The sequence below is a fragment of the Chelonia mydas genome, chromosome 6, assembly GCF_015237465.2.
Source record: "Chelonia mydas isolate rCheMyd1 chromosome 6, rCheMyd1.pri.v2, whole genome shotgun sequence".
NCBI lineage: Eukaryota > Metazoa > Chordata > Testudines > Cheloniidae > Chelonia > Chelonia mydas.
This window is the reverse complement of record NC_051246.2, coordinates 117,494,613-117,513,186: the sequence shown is the minus strand read 5'-3', so window position 1 is coordinate 117,513,186 and position 18,574 is coordinate 117,494,613. Positions and strand designations below refer to the sequence as shown.

Here is an 18,574-nt window from a genome sequence, read left to right as displayed (position 1 = left end):
TTGTGACAATTATGTTGTCACTGTTGTATTGCCTTAATTGAAAAAACTGTGGATAAGCCCTGTGGCAAATTTTGCACTCACCTCATAAAATATGCTTATAAGTTTGTAACATCTCCGTGAAATTAATGGATGCATGTTTCCTGTAAGAACATGTAGTGGAAACATCTGTCTGGTGTACTGAACTAAAGTGTGGTTTTTTGTGTTACTGTCTGACCCATTGATTATGTTAGTGAACCCAATGCTTTTCGTCATGACTTTTCCCATCTTTTCCACCAAGTCAGCCTCACATTCCCTTCTTAGCATGGTTTCCCATAGCTAGAGCTTTGAGAGAGGGCTGGACCTTGCTTTTCATGTCTGTCTTAGCAGCTGTGCCACTTCCTATCATGACTCATCTTAAGTGCCTTCACCTTAGAAGAGATGTACATTTGTTTTCCTGAATCAACATAGTTTGGCAGCTAAACCTTAAATGAAGCCTGTTCTCTGAATATGTTCGGAGGAAGGAAGTTCTGCCCTATCAGTGACAACCATGAATAAGCTTTGACATAAGCTCCTTTCCTTATGGCTTTGGTGTGTTGTTAAGGGAACCACATATTTCATCAGTTTTGGGTGATTTGCCACAAAATGTATAATTTTTTTGCAATTAAAGTTGTGTACCACAATAAGATTTTTTTTAGAACTTCATCTCTAAATCTGATCAAGTGCCAGATTCCAGCTCTTTGGGACAAATCTTCCTCTGTTTGGAAAAGTGTCTAGCACACTTTGGATGCTATCTCATCCAAACGAAGAAGGATGGACTTACGTTTTTGATGTTTACTAATGTGGTTGCCTCAGTTCTGCACAAATTGAGACCTAGGCCCTGATATCCCCCCCCACCCCCCACCCCCCCGGGGTGCTGAGTACCAAAACGCTGGTTGACTTCAGTGGGATGCTGGGCCCCCTCTGAAAATCAGTCTAATGTCTCAAATGGAGTGCCCAAAAATAGTGGACACATTTGAAAATGTAGGGCATAATCTCCATGGAGCTACATGATCTAAGAAATTGTTCTATCGTTGAAAATAACTTACTGTATTATATGCCGCCTTAGTCTTTCTTTGTTTTATTAAAAGAAAGACATTCTTCTGCAACAAAATGCCAAGTAATTTGAATTGCTAAGCTAAGTTTTTCTGAAGTTTGATCCTTTGTTAAGAAGTGGATTAATTACAAAATTGTTTTAAGAGTTTTCTCTCTTTTCTTAGGGAAACGTCAAATTCATCACTTGGGAAACCAGTTGCAACTCAACCAGCATTGTCTTGATACTGCCTTTAACTTTTTCAAGATGGCGGTGAGCAAGCACTTAACCCGTGGGAGAAAGATGACCCATGTAATCGCTGCATGTCTCTACTTGGTGTGTAGGACAGAAGGAACACCTCGTATCCTTTCGCTTTTGAGCAAAACGAACGTTGTTATTTTTTTGGATCTGTAGGTAAAACACATCAGGTGTTCGAAAACTTGAAAAATCGCTATTCCTGTGATGTTAATAAAATTCCACTTTCAGAAAGTTAAACATCCTGTTACACTTAGGTATGTTAAAAATTTCATATTAAAAAACCTTAAACTTTGGGTCCCAATTTGACTCAGTACTATCACTTTAAAGCCAGCATTCATTAAAATGTTGCAAGTGTTGTCTCAGCCTTCTGACATTTGAAAAAGTGATACTTTACAGTTGTGAAGTGAAACTACCTAATGACGCTGACTTTTTTCTTGATCGTAGTGTGGTATCTTAAAAAGTACAAAATATTGTTAATAGTATGGTTGCGATAAGCAAGCAAGCATGTTGTAGTGCTGAGTGCTGTAGCTGTCTGTGTAACTGTTGATGAGTGCACTTGAAAACAAAACAAAAATTAGCTAAGTTTAAAACATCCGTCTTGAAAGTGTTTCCATTTGTACATATGCAAAATATACTGCAGTAATTGACACTTCACAAATACCTAAATTCATCTCTCCTTTTTTTCTTTAAATTAAGATAACTTCCAATGTGTTAGTCCACTATAAAACACTAGGGTGAATAAGCCCCTACAGACAAACTCAATCTTTTTACTTGAATGTCACAAGCTTCTCTCTCCCTCTCTCTCTCTCTCTTTCTTTCCACTTGTGGTTACCATGACATCTGGATCCTCAGAGGTGGTAGTGTGTGTGGCCATATGACTCATTAATCCATGTGGTGTTTTTTAAATCTGTTATGTAAACATTCATTCAGTAACTAAAGTGATACTAAGAGTTCAACAGTACTGAAAAGCTCTACAGATCTGAACGGTCAGCTTTGAAAGAATGAGTTCAGGTTCTGGGGTATAAAATGTCTGCCTTTTGCCGAGTCATTAGCTTCTTTTGTTTCAAAAACAGCAACTTGCAGTTGAGAATAAAGTCTGGTACCGGACATAAAATTAACCATCCCTCCGCCCGCCCCGGGCCCGTATCTAACCTTTTGTTTTGAAACTTGAACATTTGAAAGTTTGTAATGGAGCTTGGAAAGGCATAAATACATATATTGCCAATTCTGAGATTACATGTCCATTTAAGGGTGGTGTAGATTATTCTTGATCTGTCATATTTGTGGTCCCACTTTAGATCAGGCGCACACTGTGTCTGGCACTGTATAAACGCATAATAAGAGGCAGCCGTGCCCCCAAAAGCTTTACTCTAGGAGGACCAAGAAGCAGATGAAGGGAGCAGGAGAGGGCAATGTACTAAAACAAAGTAAAGATACACACTCGGGCAAAAAAATACACAGTCTCACACAGACAGGCAAAGTGTGATGGCTGAGGGAAGAGGGGTACCATCAAAACATGCAACATTTATATACCATTTTAGATTTTTTCCCCCCCCCCCCTTGACAGATTGTTGGTTTCAGATTGTATTTAATCTTTCCATTGTCAGATTGCCAATTTTGTATAGTCATAGAAGAAGAGATTTATTCAGGATTAATTTGGAGGACATTCTATTGATAAGGAACAGCATGGAAGAAAGCACCCAGGCAAGTTTTTCAAAATGATGGATGACTGGGTGCCTCAATTTTTGTCTACCCAACTTCAGACACCGTAAAGGGGTATTTTTAAATTATTATTATTTTTTTTAAAATAAATTGTTGGGCACCCAGAATCTCTAGTCATTATGGAATATCTTGGCTGAAGACTGTGGACAAGTGGGCAGATGAGGCTAGTGTCATTAGTGGTGTGGAGAGGGCAGGAGGTGAGAGGATAGAATGGATATATAGGAAGTAGAAAAGCTGTTAATGGTTCAGAAGGTCAGGCCGAGAAGCTTGAATTTCATATATAGAAGTGGAGGGATTGTGGGAGGGCTAGATAGACTAGATGGGAGCAAGTTACAATGTTTGAGATGTGAGGGGGTGGCAAAGTTGTCACCCCAACACTCCTCTTCCTGGCTGGCTGTGGTGTTGCAGCAACCTTTGCCTCAGTTTCCCTCACTGTCCTTTGGCCTACTCTGGCCATAGGAATGTCCTGGCTTTCCAGACAGATCCCTTTGCAGAGTTCTGTCCCACAGAGTCATTTACAGAAATGGATACTAACCAAGCCTTCATTCCGGATAGGTTCAGTGAGCAACCATCTCATCATAGGCATGCCTCTGCTTACTATATACCGTCTTCCTACCTAAGTAGAGGCTTCTGTGCCTCAATCAATCCCATAGCCCAGGGACTGGAATCCTCCTTCCCTTACTCAGGGGTACAGGCAGGCTACAGCGCATCAGGGCCCCTGGCTCCACTTAGGCTTGCAGCTTACCTGGGCAGTAGCCTGTCAGCTCTGCTGTACTATCCTTTTCAGTCTTCTTACATACTGCTTCCCAGAGAACGGGAACTCTCTACCTCCTCTCCTCAAATGGGTTCGCTCAGCTTTTTATGGAAACAAGCCCTGGGCTTTATTTCTAATTAGGCCTGCCCCACCCGCCAGACTTTGCAGGCTGGTTAATTGGCCTCATGTTAAGCCTTTCCCAGCATGTGAGTGGAACATCCCCTTCACAAGGAAGGTGGTGTCTTAGAAGTATTAGGAGGAAGAAACAAAGATTTGAACAAAGCCTGGATGTGATGGTCAGGGGAGATGGAATCTGGACCAAATTATGGGTCTGGGTGGCAGGGTGGATGTTGGTGTTGTCAGCAATTATAGCATTGTGGGAGTGGGGTCAGTTTGAGAGGAAAGGAAGAATTCAGTTTTGGCCATGTTAGGTTTAAGTTGATGGAAGAGAGTGTGTGTGTGTTTTATGGCCTACTTATTAGCTTACCTCTTCTATAATATACTTGTCATTTATATACAAATATGTCATCAGCCAGGCTATGGGATGACCTTTTAGGAAAATTCAGGCCAGATCTAATGGTACAATGAGAGTTATAGCTGACTAGATTCCAGTCAGAAACAGATAAAATAAAGTTGTTGTTCTCTTTGGAATGCCATGCATTTAATTTTCCTTTACTATTTAGTTAATTAATTAGAGTAACTTTTAGATTCACGTAGTATGATGCAGTTTTTAAGTAACAATTTAGCAAACAAATCTATGCCACTTGAAATAATCCAAACTAAAATTATTCTTTTTAGCTCCTGGATGAATTTATCAAAATGGGTAAGATTATCCCAGATCACTTTGATTCATTGTTCCATTTTTCAGTGTTTTAATTTCTTTTCTCACTGGATATGCAAACCTTCAATACAGCGATTATGGCCCTTTATTAATATTTTTTTAACATTATTCCTTCTCCATACTAATATTTGTAAAGGAAAAGTGGCTTGCCAGTTATTATTTAAACCTGGTACTTCAGCAGCATTCAGATGAACTGCATGCAGGAACATGTATTATAATAGCCCTCTAAAATGTATTTATACTATTGCTGTGAGCTATAAAGACATAACATAACAAATATACAAAAAGGCAGTAATGGTTTTAAAAGTTCCAAAGCAGCGAATTCTGGTAAAACTGGTTATCCTACCATTAGAGCCAAACGCTGAGCGGTGCTGAGCACAGCCAGCACCACTGACTTTAATGGAAGTTGCAGGTGCTTGACAATCTCAGAATTTAGACCTTAATTTGCTTCTTGGAATGGTAACAGACCTCACTTGTTTCTCTTTAATGTTTTGAAAAGCTTTTCCACCCCTACATATTGGGTTGAATGGAAACAGAGCTTTTTAACTGTTTAGCTAGAGTTCCCGAGAGAGAGCTTTGGAAGAGTGAGACTTGGTTTTTGATTGACTTACTGGTTAGTCTGTGATCTGTACTTGGCCCAGAGGTCATTCCAAAACAAAGAGGCTTGCATAGTATTTTCCAGGTGGAATATTAATTTGCTTTAATCAAGGGATATTTCATTTAGTCAGTAATCCTTTTTGTTGTAAATGAAAGCTTTTGCGAATGATGCAATGTTTTGTTTAATATTTCCCAACCCTACTATCCAGCCTCCTTTATGAATAACTTTTGTAGGGTGAATGATACATAAAGTGGCGGTGTTCTTTTTGTTTTTAAAATGTCTCTTCCAGTTTTTAAAATTCAATTAGTTTTCTTGAGAAAAAGTGTCCTTTGTTACAGACAAATCCCAGTCTTTTATAGAATAGTAAATATGGCCCACGTTATCTTTTCCTGCAGCTTTTAACCATACGAGGTGACTTAATGGGGAATCTCTGCAAGAATTCTCTTGTGGAGATGCCCGTGTTGTCCTGTTGAGGTGGATTGGGGGTGGGATTTTCCCCACCACAGTAAAGTGACCTCAAGCCTATCCTTACGGAGGTCCCATATTTCATTTGCAGCTCTGGCCCCCAATTTGCTCCCTGGTAGCGTAGATCAATAGGAGAGGGAGGGTTCTGCATCTTCTGGTTCTGGTCACTTTTTCTGTTAAGTTCCATGGGACCAGACAGGACAGTGTCTGCCCTGCCCCAGTTCTGGCTGCCTGTAGTGAGAACTCTGACACAGGGCTGAATTACACTGGGAACTTACAGTGGCATAGCTGCATCTCTCGGTGTGAAAAATCCCTACCCATAAGAGATGTAGCTATGCCAACCTAACCCCAGGTGTAGACAGTACTAAGTCAACGGAAAAATTCTTCTGTTGACCTAGCTACAGCTTCTCGGGGAGGTGGATTACCTATGCCTATGGGAAAACACTTCCTGTCAGCGTAGGTAGTGTCTATACCAAAGCACTATTGTGGCACTACTGTTGCGGTATAAGTGTAGACATATTGTGATGGGTTGGACCCCCCTTCCATGGTGCCACCTGATCTGTTGGGGTCCCACTGAGCCCGCCCATTCCACAAGCCAGGACTCCCTTACCCTGTCCTGCTGCGCGCACACACACACACAGGTAGGGACACATCCAGCTGTAGAATCACACAGAGTCTGCAATCAGCTCAGTGTGGGAAGACAGCTCAGGGAATTGCCAGGCACTCAGGTGCACACCCCCTCTGGAGTGTAAACCCAAAATTGTATTGTCTTGAGCTGTATAGAGATTGATACAGCATAAAGTCATGAAATTTGCTCCCTCCTTCAATGTGGAGGAAGATATTCACAGAAGTGTTCAGCACTTGGGAGGTTTTGGCCCTCAGGTCCTCTAATTAAGAGATTTGTCCCTTGAAAATGTTTTCCCTTGTGGATTATTGTGCTACAGTGGGACAATAATTCTTACAGGTTGTGTTGTTTCAAGGGTGGTTTCAGCTTTCCATTATTTTGGGTCATAAATTTATTAGACTTCTATGCATTAAAAAAATTAAAAGGGAAACAAGTTTGTCTTAGGCTATAATGTCAGATTGCGATCTCCCTGTTCAAAGCTTTGTGCTACCTGCCAGTTATGGATGATGTTCTGGTGTCATTGGTCAAATCAAAAGGGGAGGGAAAAGCTGCTGCAAGTGCAGTACTAGTAACTGACCAATTTAGGATGTGTGGTACAGGATCCTGGACATTCATATAAGGATGCTGATCTCTAGTTAATAGTTTTCAAAGAGGCAGGAAAAATTTGTTTTTAAAAAGTACTAATATTTTGTTTAAAAAATTATACATATCAGAAGGCTGTTGCACTGCTAAATTGTCATTAACTCAGGATAGAAACTTTTGAAATTACTGGCACTGGCAATATAAGGTCCAAATTATGGACTGGGCCCTGCTCCCATCCCAATGGCAAAATTGTCATTGACTCCAGTGGTACAGAATTGGGCCAAGGTTTTTTTGGCAGTATGGTGGCATCCGGGTGGCTGAAAATGTGAACTTTCTATCATGTGGTATTGAACAAAATATCTGCAGCAGATTAAGGGAAAACAATAGCGGTGAATGCCCTGTTAGAGAGATCAGATTTATCTGGCTTCTGTGTTTTGGTTTTTGCTTTCCCCCACTTGTTGAAGATACTGGGGAGCGAGGGTCAAATTAATCCTCTCTTGTAACTTCATTCCAAAACTGTTTGTTTTTCATTTTATGGGTGCAGGATGCAGTTGCAGGGTTTTTGGTCTGTGAACAGTTCTTTTCCTAGTACAGTATTGGTGTTTACTGGAGTGACTACTGCTGAGAAACATAGACTTTGTTACCAAGGGATTCGGTGTACATAAGTCTCATCAATGGTTAGTCTTTTTTTTTCTGCCAGCAAAGAACAAAATAACTCTACAGTTCCTGGATTGGTAAAGAGGAAATACAACAAACAAAGGAGCAGATTATGCTCTCTGGTGCACCACGGAAAATCTAGAGTAGCTTCTCTGAAGTCTCTGTAGCTGCTGTGGATTCACACCACAGCGCAACTGTGGTGGTATTATTTATTTGTATTGTGTTAGTGTGTAGTTAGACAGAGTTCAAGTCACTGTTGTGCTGGGCATTGTACAAACAAACAGAAAAAACAGCTTGCATTCCAAGAATGAGATACAGCATGTCCTTGCAGATTAATTAAAAGTGTTATTTTCAGGATTGCTGAGTACCCACAACACCTACTGAATTCAGTGGCTGTTCAGCACATCTGATAATTAGGCTCTAGATTTATTTTTAATATCTGTAGGCTTTAAATAGATCCTTGCCAGGGTGTTAAAATATAGTTCAGTATACTTTTTAATATTTAGAAATCTTAAATTTTATGTTAAAAAGTAAATGATTAGGTTGGTCTTTTTGTTAGCAACAGCTAAATCTCTAACTCCCAGGGTTATCCCGGGAATAACAGTACTTAATAACAGGCAGTGTACTGAGCTGATGTGAGAAAATACCATTAATCTCTTTAATAGAGAGAGAATTAATTCTGAAGACAGATTCACACTGTTAACTGTTTTATATAATATGATATCATATAGAACAGGAGCAGTAAAATCCATTGTAGTAACACCCATTAACATATTTAAATATTGTACCATAATTGTAATTGGTGGCTCCAGAAACACAAAGCACTTCTGCTTTAATCAGCAATACTGTTTTAGCTAGTCATCTTCTAACAGAATGCTTCTACTTTCATTGTTTTCCTAAGTCTTATCTGAATGTTTTTTCCCAGCACATTTTCATATTCCTCAAAAAAAAAAAAAAAAAAAAAAAAACCCAACCAAAAAAACCCCCAAAAACATAGCATAGGAGCAATATTATCCAACTATCAGATTTGTTTAGGAAAATCTGAGTACTACATGTCATTGATGTACCTGCAATTAGAACCATTCCATATTAATAATGAAGAAATCAGATTGGAATGCAATAAGAACATTATTTAAGTTTCTAAATTAATAAAAGAAAAATATTGTATTTATTACAGCAGTTCACTAAGACTTAAGCTAAAAAGTTGCAAACATTTTCAGCAAAGCTTGAAAGAGGTCTAAATATTGACTTTTTTATATCCTAATGCGTTCCTTTAAGTAATATATTTTTATGAAGTATGAAGTCTAGAAGATTTGCAAGAGTACCTTTCTGACAGCAATTTGATTTCTTCAGAGGATTGTTACTAGGAACTGTTTGCATAACAGATTGCATCCAGAAATTCTGTTGGCAACGCTATTAAATTATTATTTTAGTGTTTTTGTAATTTCATGCTAAGTATTCTTGCAAGTGGAGCCTTTTCACTATCTGTTTTTCTTCTTTGCACATCTGTGTCCTTTTTAGAAGACAAATAAAAACTCTCCTTTGAGTCTTAGTCAGTTTAGTTCCAGTAAGCACACATGATGGGAGAGAAATGTGGCAAGTGTCCCTCTTTTGTGGAGAGCAAAGGAATGACCTCTGCATTGTGCCTAGTTTCAACAGTTTGGGAAATGAGTTGAAAAAATTATCAGAATTTTGATTTCCTATGCAACAGAACTTTTGCAGCAGACTGTTTGTATAGTCTTTTCTATTTTGGCTTTCTGATTAGAATAATATATTGAAACATTTAACCAAAGTGATATGTGCTTTGAATTTTGTGTATTACGCATATTATTCAAGCTTGTAAACCTTTTAAACACCTTGGGATAAAATATGAATTGTAGAACTTTCACCTTCCTAGGTCAGTTGTAAGTGAATTCATTAAATTTAAAATATATTTCCAGTTTGGGAGCTACACATAGAATTATCGTAGAAAGTATCAAAACATTACTGAGAATAAAGTTAATCTAAGCGGCTATTAATTAAAATTGAGATGTATCCTGCTTCTTCTCTATCCTGTCATCCTTTTAAATAAAATTTTAAGCCTATTATGCACAAACATTGAGGAAAAATCAGAGTGACTCTGAGCTTCACTTTGGATTAAGGAAGGTGTGGTGCACTTTGGATACATGCATTTTATATCGCCACGTACTGTGTATTAATATTGGAAAGCACAATCGGAATAGGCACAATTGTCTTAACAAGAGTGAAAAATCAGATCTTTTATTGCGCTAAAGGAATAATCTTATATGTATATAGTGTGTCTCAAGACTACACAAAATTTGTTTTCTCCATGTAATAAACTTATAATGTGAAGGAAAAAATTCCTTATCAGAGAAGAATAACTTTCAGCAAGATGACATGGGAATGTAGGAGATATCTGAAACATGTAAGCCTTTTATCACGTACAAAACAGAAATCCAAACATTGACTCTATCTCATCTTCCTGAACTTGAGAGGAAACTTTCTCTCCTTCACCCATTTTATACTATTTTTCCTTTTTTCTTCTGTGCCCTTGGGCAGTAGTTTCGGCCTTGTCACTAAGGAAAAAATGTGTACTCTTAACTTGAGTTAACTAATGTGGTAAAATCCTAGAGAAGACAAGGCAGTTTGTAGTTTTCATAGAGGTAGGCTGTTTGAGTTAAAAACTATGGAGGAGCTTATGGCTACCCTGACGTGCTAACTTGTGTAAGAACTACAGACTGCGTTCTCTTCATTAGGCTTTTACCTCATGTTAGCTACCTCGAGGTTAGAACAGATCTTTTTTTCTTGGAGTTGTGGTCTGCAGCCCCGCAGCCAGCTGCTGCTGTTGTGAAATGATGGTGCTTTCTGTGCTTTTCTGTTGGACTCATATGATGCAGTGTTGGTTTCCTGAGGCCTGGTCTCCACTTAAAATTTAGGTTGACATAGATACAGTGCTCAGGGGTGTGAAAAATCTACACCCCATAGCGAGGTAGCTTTTCTGACCTAATTTCCAGTGGAGACACAGCTAGGTCAATGGAAGAGTGCTTCTTTTGACCTAGCTACTGTCACTCAGGCTGGTGGTGTTCCTACACAGATGGGAAAAACCCCTTTGGTCAGCATAGGTGGCATACACTATGGGGCTATCCTTGCGTGCTTACGGCACCATAGCTATGCCGGTACAGCCCCCGTAGCGTAGACACGGCCTGTCTTAGACAGCGGGATCCATGTCTCAGCTTCTGTTTGTTGTCTTTCCAAGATAAAGCAGAATGAAGGTATCTAGTCTGTCTCAGTTTAGACTACTGCTATTGGAAACCCTGTGGGCATCAGCGAAATTGAGCATCTGGTCAATTTCACTCTGCTCCAACTTTGAAAAGCTGAGAAGGGAATCCGGCAATGAAGCAAATCACTGGAGAGGAGGACCCTAAAATAGAGGTTGGAGTAAAGGTGAATTAGAGAAACCTGTTCCCCCCACTAATTGCTACCCACAAAGCAGACAGTAGGTTCTAGTGTGGAAGGAGCAAAGCATATAGAGAGTTTCAGTGTAGCAGCCATACAGAGTAGTCTGTATCCGCAAAAAGAACAGGAGTACTTGTGGCACCTTAGAGACTAACAGATGTATTAGAGCATAAGCTTTTGTGGGCTACAGCCCACTTCATCGGATGCAGAGAATGGAACATACAGTAAGGACACAGACACTGCCATGCTGCTGCTTCTTGCAGGAGCCAGAGGAAATGGAATGTGTGTGGGGAAGCCACAAAACATGGAGCCCTCAAGCAGGGTTCAGGAACAGCAGCCTGACCAGATTCCCAGCTCCGTTGTCCTAGCACTAGTGGGGAACTTAGATTTTCAGCTCTTGACCGTTATTCCTCTAGTTCACTCATCTGGTTATCCGGTGTCTCTCCTAAATCTCTGTCTCTCAGATAGAGATGAGAGATTTGAGAGAGGCAGAAGAGAGAGAGAAGGAGGTAGAGCAGAAAATGTAAAGAATGAAAGAGGGAGAGAATGTAGAGGAAACAGACATAGAACACAGTGCAAGAAAATATAAGCCATGGTTTATATATTATAGGAAAGTGGAGAGAAAAGGGATAAACAGCAAGAAAGACATAGTAAGTTACATATTAAAATTTTATTAAGCAGAAAATGAGCAATATAGTACAACTGCACATTCTTTAAAATAAAAGGGAGGAAGGTGTGGGTTTGGAGTGTGTGGCAGGATAGGTATTTCATCCTGGCTAGTAGACTTAGTCTCAGGACTACCAAATATCAGGTAAATGTTTTGAGCTCTTGTTAATAGGAATGTGGTGGAGAGCAAGCAGTGAAACTTTGTTATAACACAGTACTTTTGTTTGTAATAGGCAAAGGTCTAAGGGTAAATCCTACCTGAAACTGAAAATCCTGGTGCAACCTTGCTATGCCGTATGGTCTTGTGACTGCTCCACCATAATAAATATTTCAGATACCTTTTTGGTAAAGGAGTCTCTGGTAGGTGGATTCCTTCTTTATATAGGAATTTGTCTGTACCTTCATAATGAGCTGCCATTTAATTGTTTGTAAAATCAGCCTCTTTCCCCTCCTTCATTTAGCATCAGTGTACAGTGCACTAACACTCTCTTGCAGAAGGCAATTAACTTGGATGGCAGGATTATCCCTTTTATGTAATAAACAAGAGTAGTCATCTGCTAAGAAGATTCAAGCCTCAGCCAGGTACAAGAATCCTGTTTTTCATCTTGTTTTTCTGGTGCAGCTGCATGTTAAATCAGTTGATCCAATCATGCCCTTTGGGCACGCCTGTGCAACCCCACCTAAAGCTAATGTGTGCGCTGGTATAACTTGCATACATAACTTGCATCTGAATCATCTTTATTGCTGAGGAATGTGTAGGAAAGAGCTCAACAGTCTCGCATCTCAGACTGAGTTTATAGGGCTGGCACATAGGAAAAAAAAAAGGCATTTTATTTGTAAGCTGAGCAAATATGACATAGAATCAGTGAGATGCTGTAAACATGAACCTACAGTACTGTTAGTCACTTTTCAGAGTATAGCCGTATTTAACAGATTGCAATCAGTGTACTTTAGAAGGCTACTTGAAATTACAATACCTGGTCACAATAAAAGTACTGCAACACTGTGTAAAAGGTGCCTGACTAGATCTTTCCCACTTGTCACTGGTAGCTTTATTTCCCCAGTGGCAGATATGTACATTCTTCCTGATTTTTCTCATGAAGAATTTCAGCAGCTGAGATAAGTTTACAGTGCATTAAAAACTGATTATGAAAGAGCTGTTTCTGTGCTGTAAGAGAGACATAAGTATTTGGCATCTTTAGAGGATTAAAAAAGGTAACTCAGGGATAAAAGTTTAAAAATGAAACTTCAAGGAGATATTCTTTATCTTCCATCTTGATTAAAACCATTTAATGGAAATTGTTGCTCTTTAAAAACTTGACAGATACTACAGTATTTGCAAGTAGATTACCTTTATTGTAAAAAGAAAAGGAGTACTTGTGGCACCTTAGAGACTAACCAATTTATTTGAGCATAAGCTTTCGTGAGCTACAGCTCACTTCATCGGATGCATACTGTGGAAAGTGTAGAAGATCTTTTTATACACATTACTCTGAAACCTAGCTTTATTGTGCTGTTCACCAGCTGATGCCATGCTGCATTATATTGGAATGTTTTGTGCTTTCCAATTGAAGTGCAGTAAATATTGAAAATAATATCAACAGATAGTAAAGTCTGTGACAAGTGTAGAAGAATTGCAACAAATTACTTAATGAAAGCTTTTGTATCTTCAGTGGGATGTTTACACACTCTCGTAATAAAAAGAGTGGCATTCCATTACTCATTTCGGAATACTTCCTGAAGATGAGTCACTGATAAATGTGGTAGCATCTAAAACTGACACTTCCTGAACCTTTTCAAACACCGAGAACTTTCAGATAGTAAGTCATTGTAGAACAAATAGGAGCAAAATTGAATACAGTCCACTATTGAATAAAGAAATTAAAGTTTGTCATACTGCCTTCTTAGTCAGGTATTTTGGATAATTGGGGGTGAAAACTAGGACTGATTTACTTTAAATGAGAGGTCCAACATACAGTGTGGATTTCTTCCATTTGGGGTGTTGCTCTTGACCCAGCCTTGCATTTTTTCAACAACTGAGCAAAATTCTGTACTGAGTTACATGACATTATAACCACATGGACTATTATAGGGTTTCTTTTTAGTTTCTTTCAGACCTGTGCAGTTGGACACATGGTAATTAAGACACATGGCTTCAAAGGCAAAAGATACAAAAATAATCCAAATACATAAAAAAACCCCCAACAAAATAACCAAACAAACACTCTCTAAAATATTCCTAACACTTTCTCTATAACACATTGCATATTCATTGTAGTGTGCAAGGTCTTGGAAAAATTTTTGAAGGAGAAAGTAGTTAAGGATATTGAAGTCAATGGTAAATGGGACAAAATACAACATGGTTTTACAAAAGGTAGATCGTGCCAAACCAATCTGATCTCCTTCTTTGAGAAAGTAACAGATTTTTTAGACAAAGGAAACGCAGTGGATCTAATTTACCTAGATTTCAGTAGGGTGTTTGATACCGTGCCACATGGGGAATTATTAGTTAAATTGGAAAAGATGGGGATCAATATGAAAATTGAAAGGTGGATAAGGACTTGGTTAAAGGGGAGACTACAACGGGTCCTACTGAAAGGTGAACTGTCAGGCTGGAGGGAGGTTACCAGTGGAGTTCCTCAAGGATCAGTTTTGGGACCAATCTTATTTAATCTTTTTATTACTGACCTCCGCACAAAAAGTGGGAGTGTGCTAATAAAGTTTGTGGATGATACAAAGCTGGGAGTTATTGCCAAGTTAGAGAAGGACTGGGATATCATACAGGAGGATCTGGATGACCTTGTAAACTGGAGTAATAGTAATAGGATGAAATTTAATAGTGAGAAGTGTAAGGTTATGCATTTAGGGATTAATAAGAATTTTAGTTATAAGCTGGGGACACATCAATTAGAAGTAACAGAGGAGGAGAAGAAGCTTGGAGTGTTGGTTGATCATAGGATGACTATGAGCTGCCAATGTGATATGGCTGTGAAAAAAGCTAATGTGGTCTTGGGATGCATCAGGAGAGGTATTTCCAGCAGGGATAAGGAGGTTTTAGTACTGTTATACAAGGCACTGGTGAGACCTCACCTGGAATACTGTGTGCAGTTCTGGTCTCCCATGTTTAAGAAGGATGAATTCAAACTGGAACAGGTACAGAGAAGGGCTACTAGGATGATCCGAGGAATGGAAAACTTGTCTTATGAAAGGAGACTCAAGGAGCTTGGCTTGTTTAGCCTAACTAAAAGAAGGTAGAGGGGAGATATGATTGCTCTCTATAATATATCAGAGGGATAAATACCTGAGAGGGAGAGGAATTATTTAAGCTCAGTACCAATGTGGACACAAGAACAAATGGTTTTAAACTGGCCACCAGGAAGTTTAGACTTGAAATTAGATGAAGGTTTCTAACCATCAGAGGAGTGAAGTTTTGGAATAGCCTTCCAAGGGAAGCAGTGGGGGCAAAAGACCTATCTGGCTTTAAGATTAAACTCGATAAGTTTATGGAGGAGATGGTATGATGGGATAACATGATTTTGGTAATTAAATATTCATGGTAAATAGGCCTAATGGCCTGTGATGGGATGTTAGATAGGGTGGGATCTGAGTTACCCAGGAAAGAATTTTCTGTAGTATCTGGCTGATGAATCTTGCCCATATGCTCAGGGTTCAGCTGATCGCCATATTTGGGGTGGGGAAGGAATTTTCCTCCAGGGCAGATTGGAAGAGGCCCTGGAGGTTTTTCGCCTTCTTCTGTAGCATGGGGCACAGGTCACTTGCTGGAGGATTCTCTGCTCCTTGAAGTCTTTAAACCACGATTTGAGGACTTCAATAGCTCAGACATAGGTGAGAGGTTTTTCGCAGGAGTGGGTGGGTGAAATTCTGTGGCCTGCGTTGTGCAGGAGGTCAGACTAGATGATCATAATGGTCCCTTCTGACCTTAGTATCTATGAATCTATGATGCTTCAGTATGGTAAAGATCTTAGTAGCACACGTTTGAGAAAACCTTTAACTTCCACTTGTGATTTTTGCCATTTGTGAGTAATGTGAGCATAACAAACTCATGCACCATAATGTATTTCCAATATAGATAATATAACTGTATAAAGTAATAAAAATATTAATATATATGCCTGTGTGTGTAAAATATATATACACTGTATATATTTTACACTATGTATATTTTACACACGCACATGCACAGATCTAAATCTTAATATTTTTATAAGTATATTAACTAATTACTGTACATTTCTGCAAAAAGATAGATGTGGCATTAGACCCTAATTATGTAGTTACCAGGATCAGTGCTTTCACATTCATTTTCTTAATGAACATTAATGTTTTAGAACAATTGCTAGACATCCTCATTTTTTTCAAAGGGTATTATTACAGGTACAGTACTGCCAACAAAGTTTCTTGGGAATTTTTCTCATGCTTTCGTCATGTTTGAATTACTTGTGCTACCTCGGTACATCACAGTTGGTTTTAGTAGCTGTTGTAAAGTTTTACTCCAAACAGTTGATGACACTGAACACCTTGAATGTATGAAGTTGTGGGAGCTGTGACACTATAGTAAGGGAGGGAATGTCAAAGTTAATTTTCATGCATTAGTGCAGAATATGACTGTTCTTGTATAGAATAAAATTTTATATTTAGTGTAAGCACTTCTGAACCATTAGGCATGATCTGAGATTTTCTAAGCAGTGCAGGAATTTAGCCACACATCTGTGAATTTTGATGAAAGATATGACTAAATCCTTTGGGCTGCTCTGAAAATCTCAACAAGGGTGAAAATGGCATATTGTATTAAGTTATGAGTGTTGCTAACATACAGTTTTTAAGCAACCAACTTTTCAGCACCATGCTATTTCCATAAGAAAGAATGGTAGATGGCTGCGGGGATTGGTATTGATATAATGGAGCCTTTAACCAGAACACCTGTTTTGATTATGACATAAGAGAGTGTTAACTAAAAGTTTGGTTACCTGAGTTGAAAGGGTTGATCATTCCAGCTCCTAGTGGAGTGTTGGCCACTCTGGTTGGCAGTTTCAGCCTCAACAGAGGTCTCTCAGATTTGATTGAACATGGAGACTTAACTCTTACCCCGAGAGATGGGGTCTTCAGGTCAATTTGAAATATGTTGGTGGAATGTTGTGCCCTTCTACTACCCATCCTCCGGATAAAGGACTTGCTTTTGGCACTTCTTGACAATTACCAAATTCAAATAATTAAAAAGGTATGTGCTTATATATACATACATGCATTTAATATAGAGATGCTTGTAACAAAGTGACTGACAGTTTGCATCTTCTCATTGTGCTAGACTCTGGAAATTTATTGATGCAATCACGGTGGGCCTTTTAATACAAGAAACTTCTCAATTTTGAATGTTGTTCTGTCCAACAAAAATCACCACAAAGTCGTCAATCTAACAACAACAAAAATGACATAAATTTCTTCAGTGATGCTGTCATTTTTGGGAATGAGGCCTCTAGTATGGGGAAATTTCTGGAGTGGTGTATTATTGATTTGAGTAAAGCTTTTAACACAGCCCCACCTGACCATCTCATAAGCAAACTAGGGAAATGTGGTCTAGATGGAACTACTGTAAAGTGGCTGCACAACTGGTTGAAAAAGAGTAGTTATCAATAGTTTTCTGTCAAGATGAGAGGATGTATTTAATGGGATCCTGCAGGGGTCTGTCCTGAGTCTGCTGCTCGTCAATATTTTCATTAATGACTTGGATAATGGAGTGCAGAGTATGTTTATAAAATTTGCAGATGACACCAAGCTGGGAGGGGTTGCAAGCACTTTGGAGGACAGGATTAGAATTCAAATGACCTTGACAAATTAGAAAAATGGTCTGGAATAAACCAGATGAAATTCAGTAAAACAAGTGCAAAGTACTACACTTAGGAAGGAAAAATCAAATGCACAATTACAGAATAGGGAATATCTGGCTATGTAGTAGTACTGCTGAAAAGGGTCTGGGGTTATAATGGGTCACAAACTGAATATGAGCTAACAATGAGATGCAGTTGTGAAAAAGGCTAATACACCCCAGAATGATATTTCAACTTGGGGGATAATTTGGAGTTTGGGGCAAGGGGGAACCGCCCCCCAGCACTCACCGGCAGCACGGGCTGGGACTGGGTTGCTCCACTTCCTGCTGCCCGGTGATGCAAGGCGTGCCCGACCCCTGCTGCAGTCTCCCGTGATTTAGCTCAGGGGAAGAAGTGGAGTGGGGGTGGGGCAGGGGTGGGGGCTTTGGGGAAGAGGTGGAGCAGGGGCAGTTTTCCTAGCCGGCTCAGCTGGCTGGGGGATCAGGCTGGCTGCTGGAGCAGCACGCAGCTGTGTAGGACACCAGGAAATTTGGGGCAGTTTGGTGCCCCAAATTTCCTGGTGCCCTACACAGCTGTGTAGTTTGTGTATGGGTAAGGATGGCCCTGCATGTTTTCTAAAACCACTTCTCCCCACCCTCCTCTCTGCTTTCCATTTCCAGACATCTTTCCAGCACTTCCTGTTAGATGTCCCACTGCTGTCCCAAAATAATTGACCTCCAAACCCAAGCATTTTATCTTTCCTCCTCATCTTTCTTCTCTACCACTGTTGACAGCTCCCTCATCCTTCCTTTTCACGGGCTCTCAACTTTTATGTAATCTTTGGGTACAGGGAGAAAGGGACCTTTCCCTTTCCTTTTCCTCTTTCTCCTCCAATCTATCCAGAACTCTGCTGCTATAATGCTGTTCTCCTTCTGGCTCTTCACATGTCTTTCTCACCCCTTTCTTGAATATCTTCATTAATTTCTTGTCCTTTGCCCATTATTAGCAAATTTGTTATCCTCGCCTTGAACACTGCATAATTGTATCCCTGCTTACAAGTTTGAACTCCCTTCCTTC

General features: G+C 39.5%; 1 protein-coding gene across 5 annotated transcripts in view; it reads left to right on the top strand.

Moving 5' to 3' along the window:
• Nucleotides 1-18,574, top strand: part of BRF1 (BRF1 RNA polymerase III transcription initiation factor subunit) — a 229,372-nt gene that overhangs the window by 56,287 nt on the left and 154,511 nt on the right. For all 5 annotated transcript variants that reach the window (XM_043547875.1, XM_043547877.1, XM_037901089.2 and 2 more), the window contains one exon: nucleotides 1,236-1,409. In XM_043547875.1, the coding sequence (XP_043403810.1) occupies nucleotides 1,236-1,409 (174 nt within the window). The remainder of the gene's footprint in view (nucleotides 1-1,235; nucleotides 1,410-18,574) is intronic.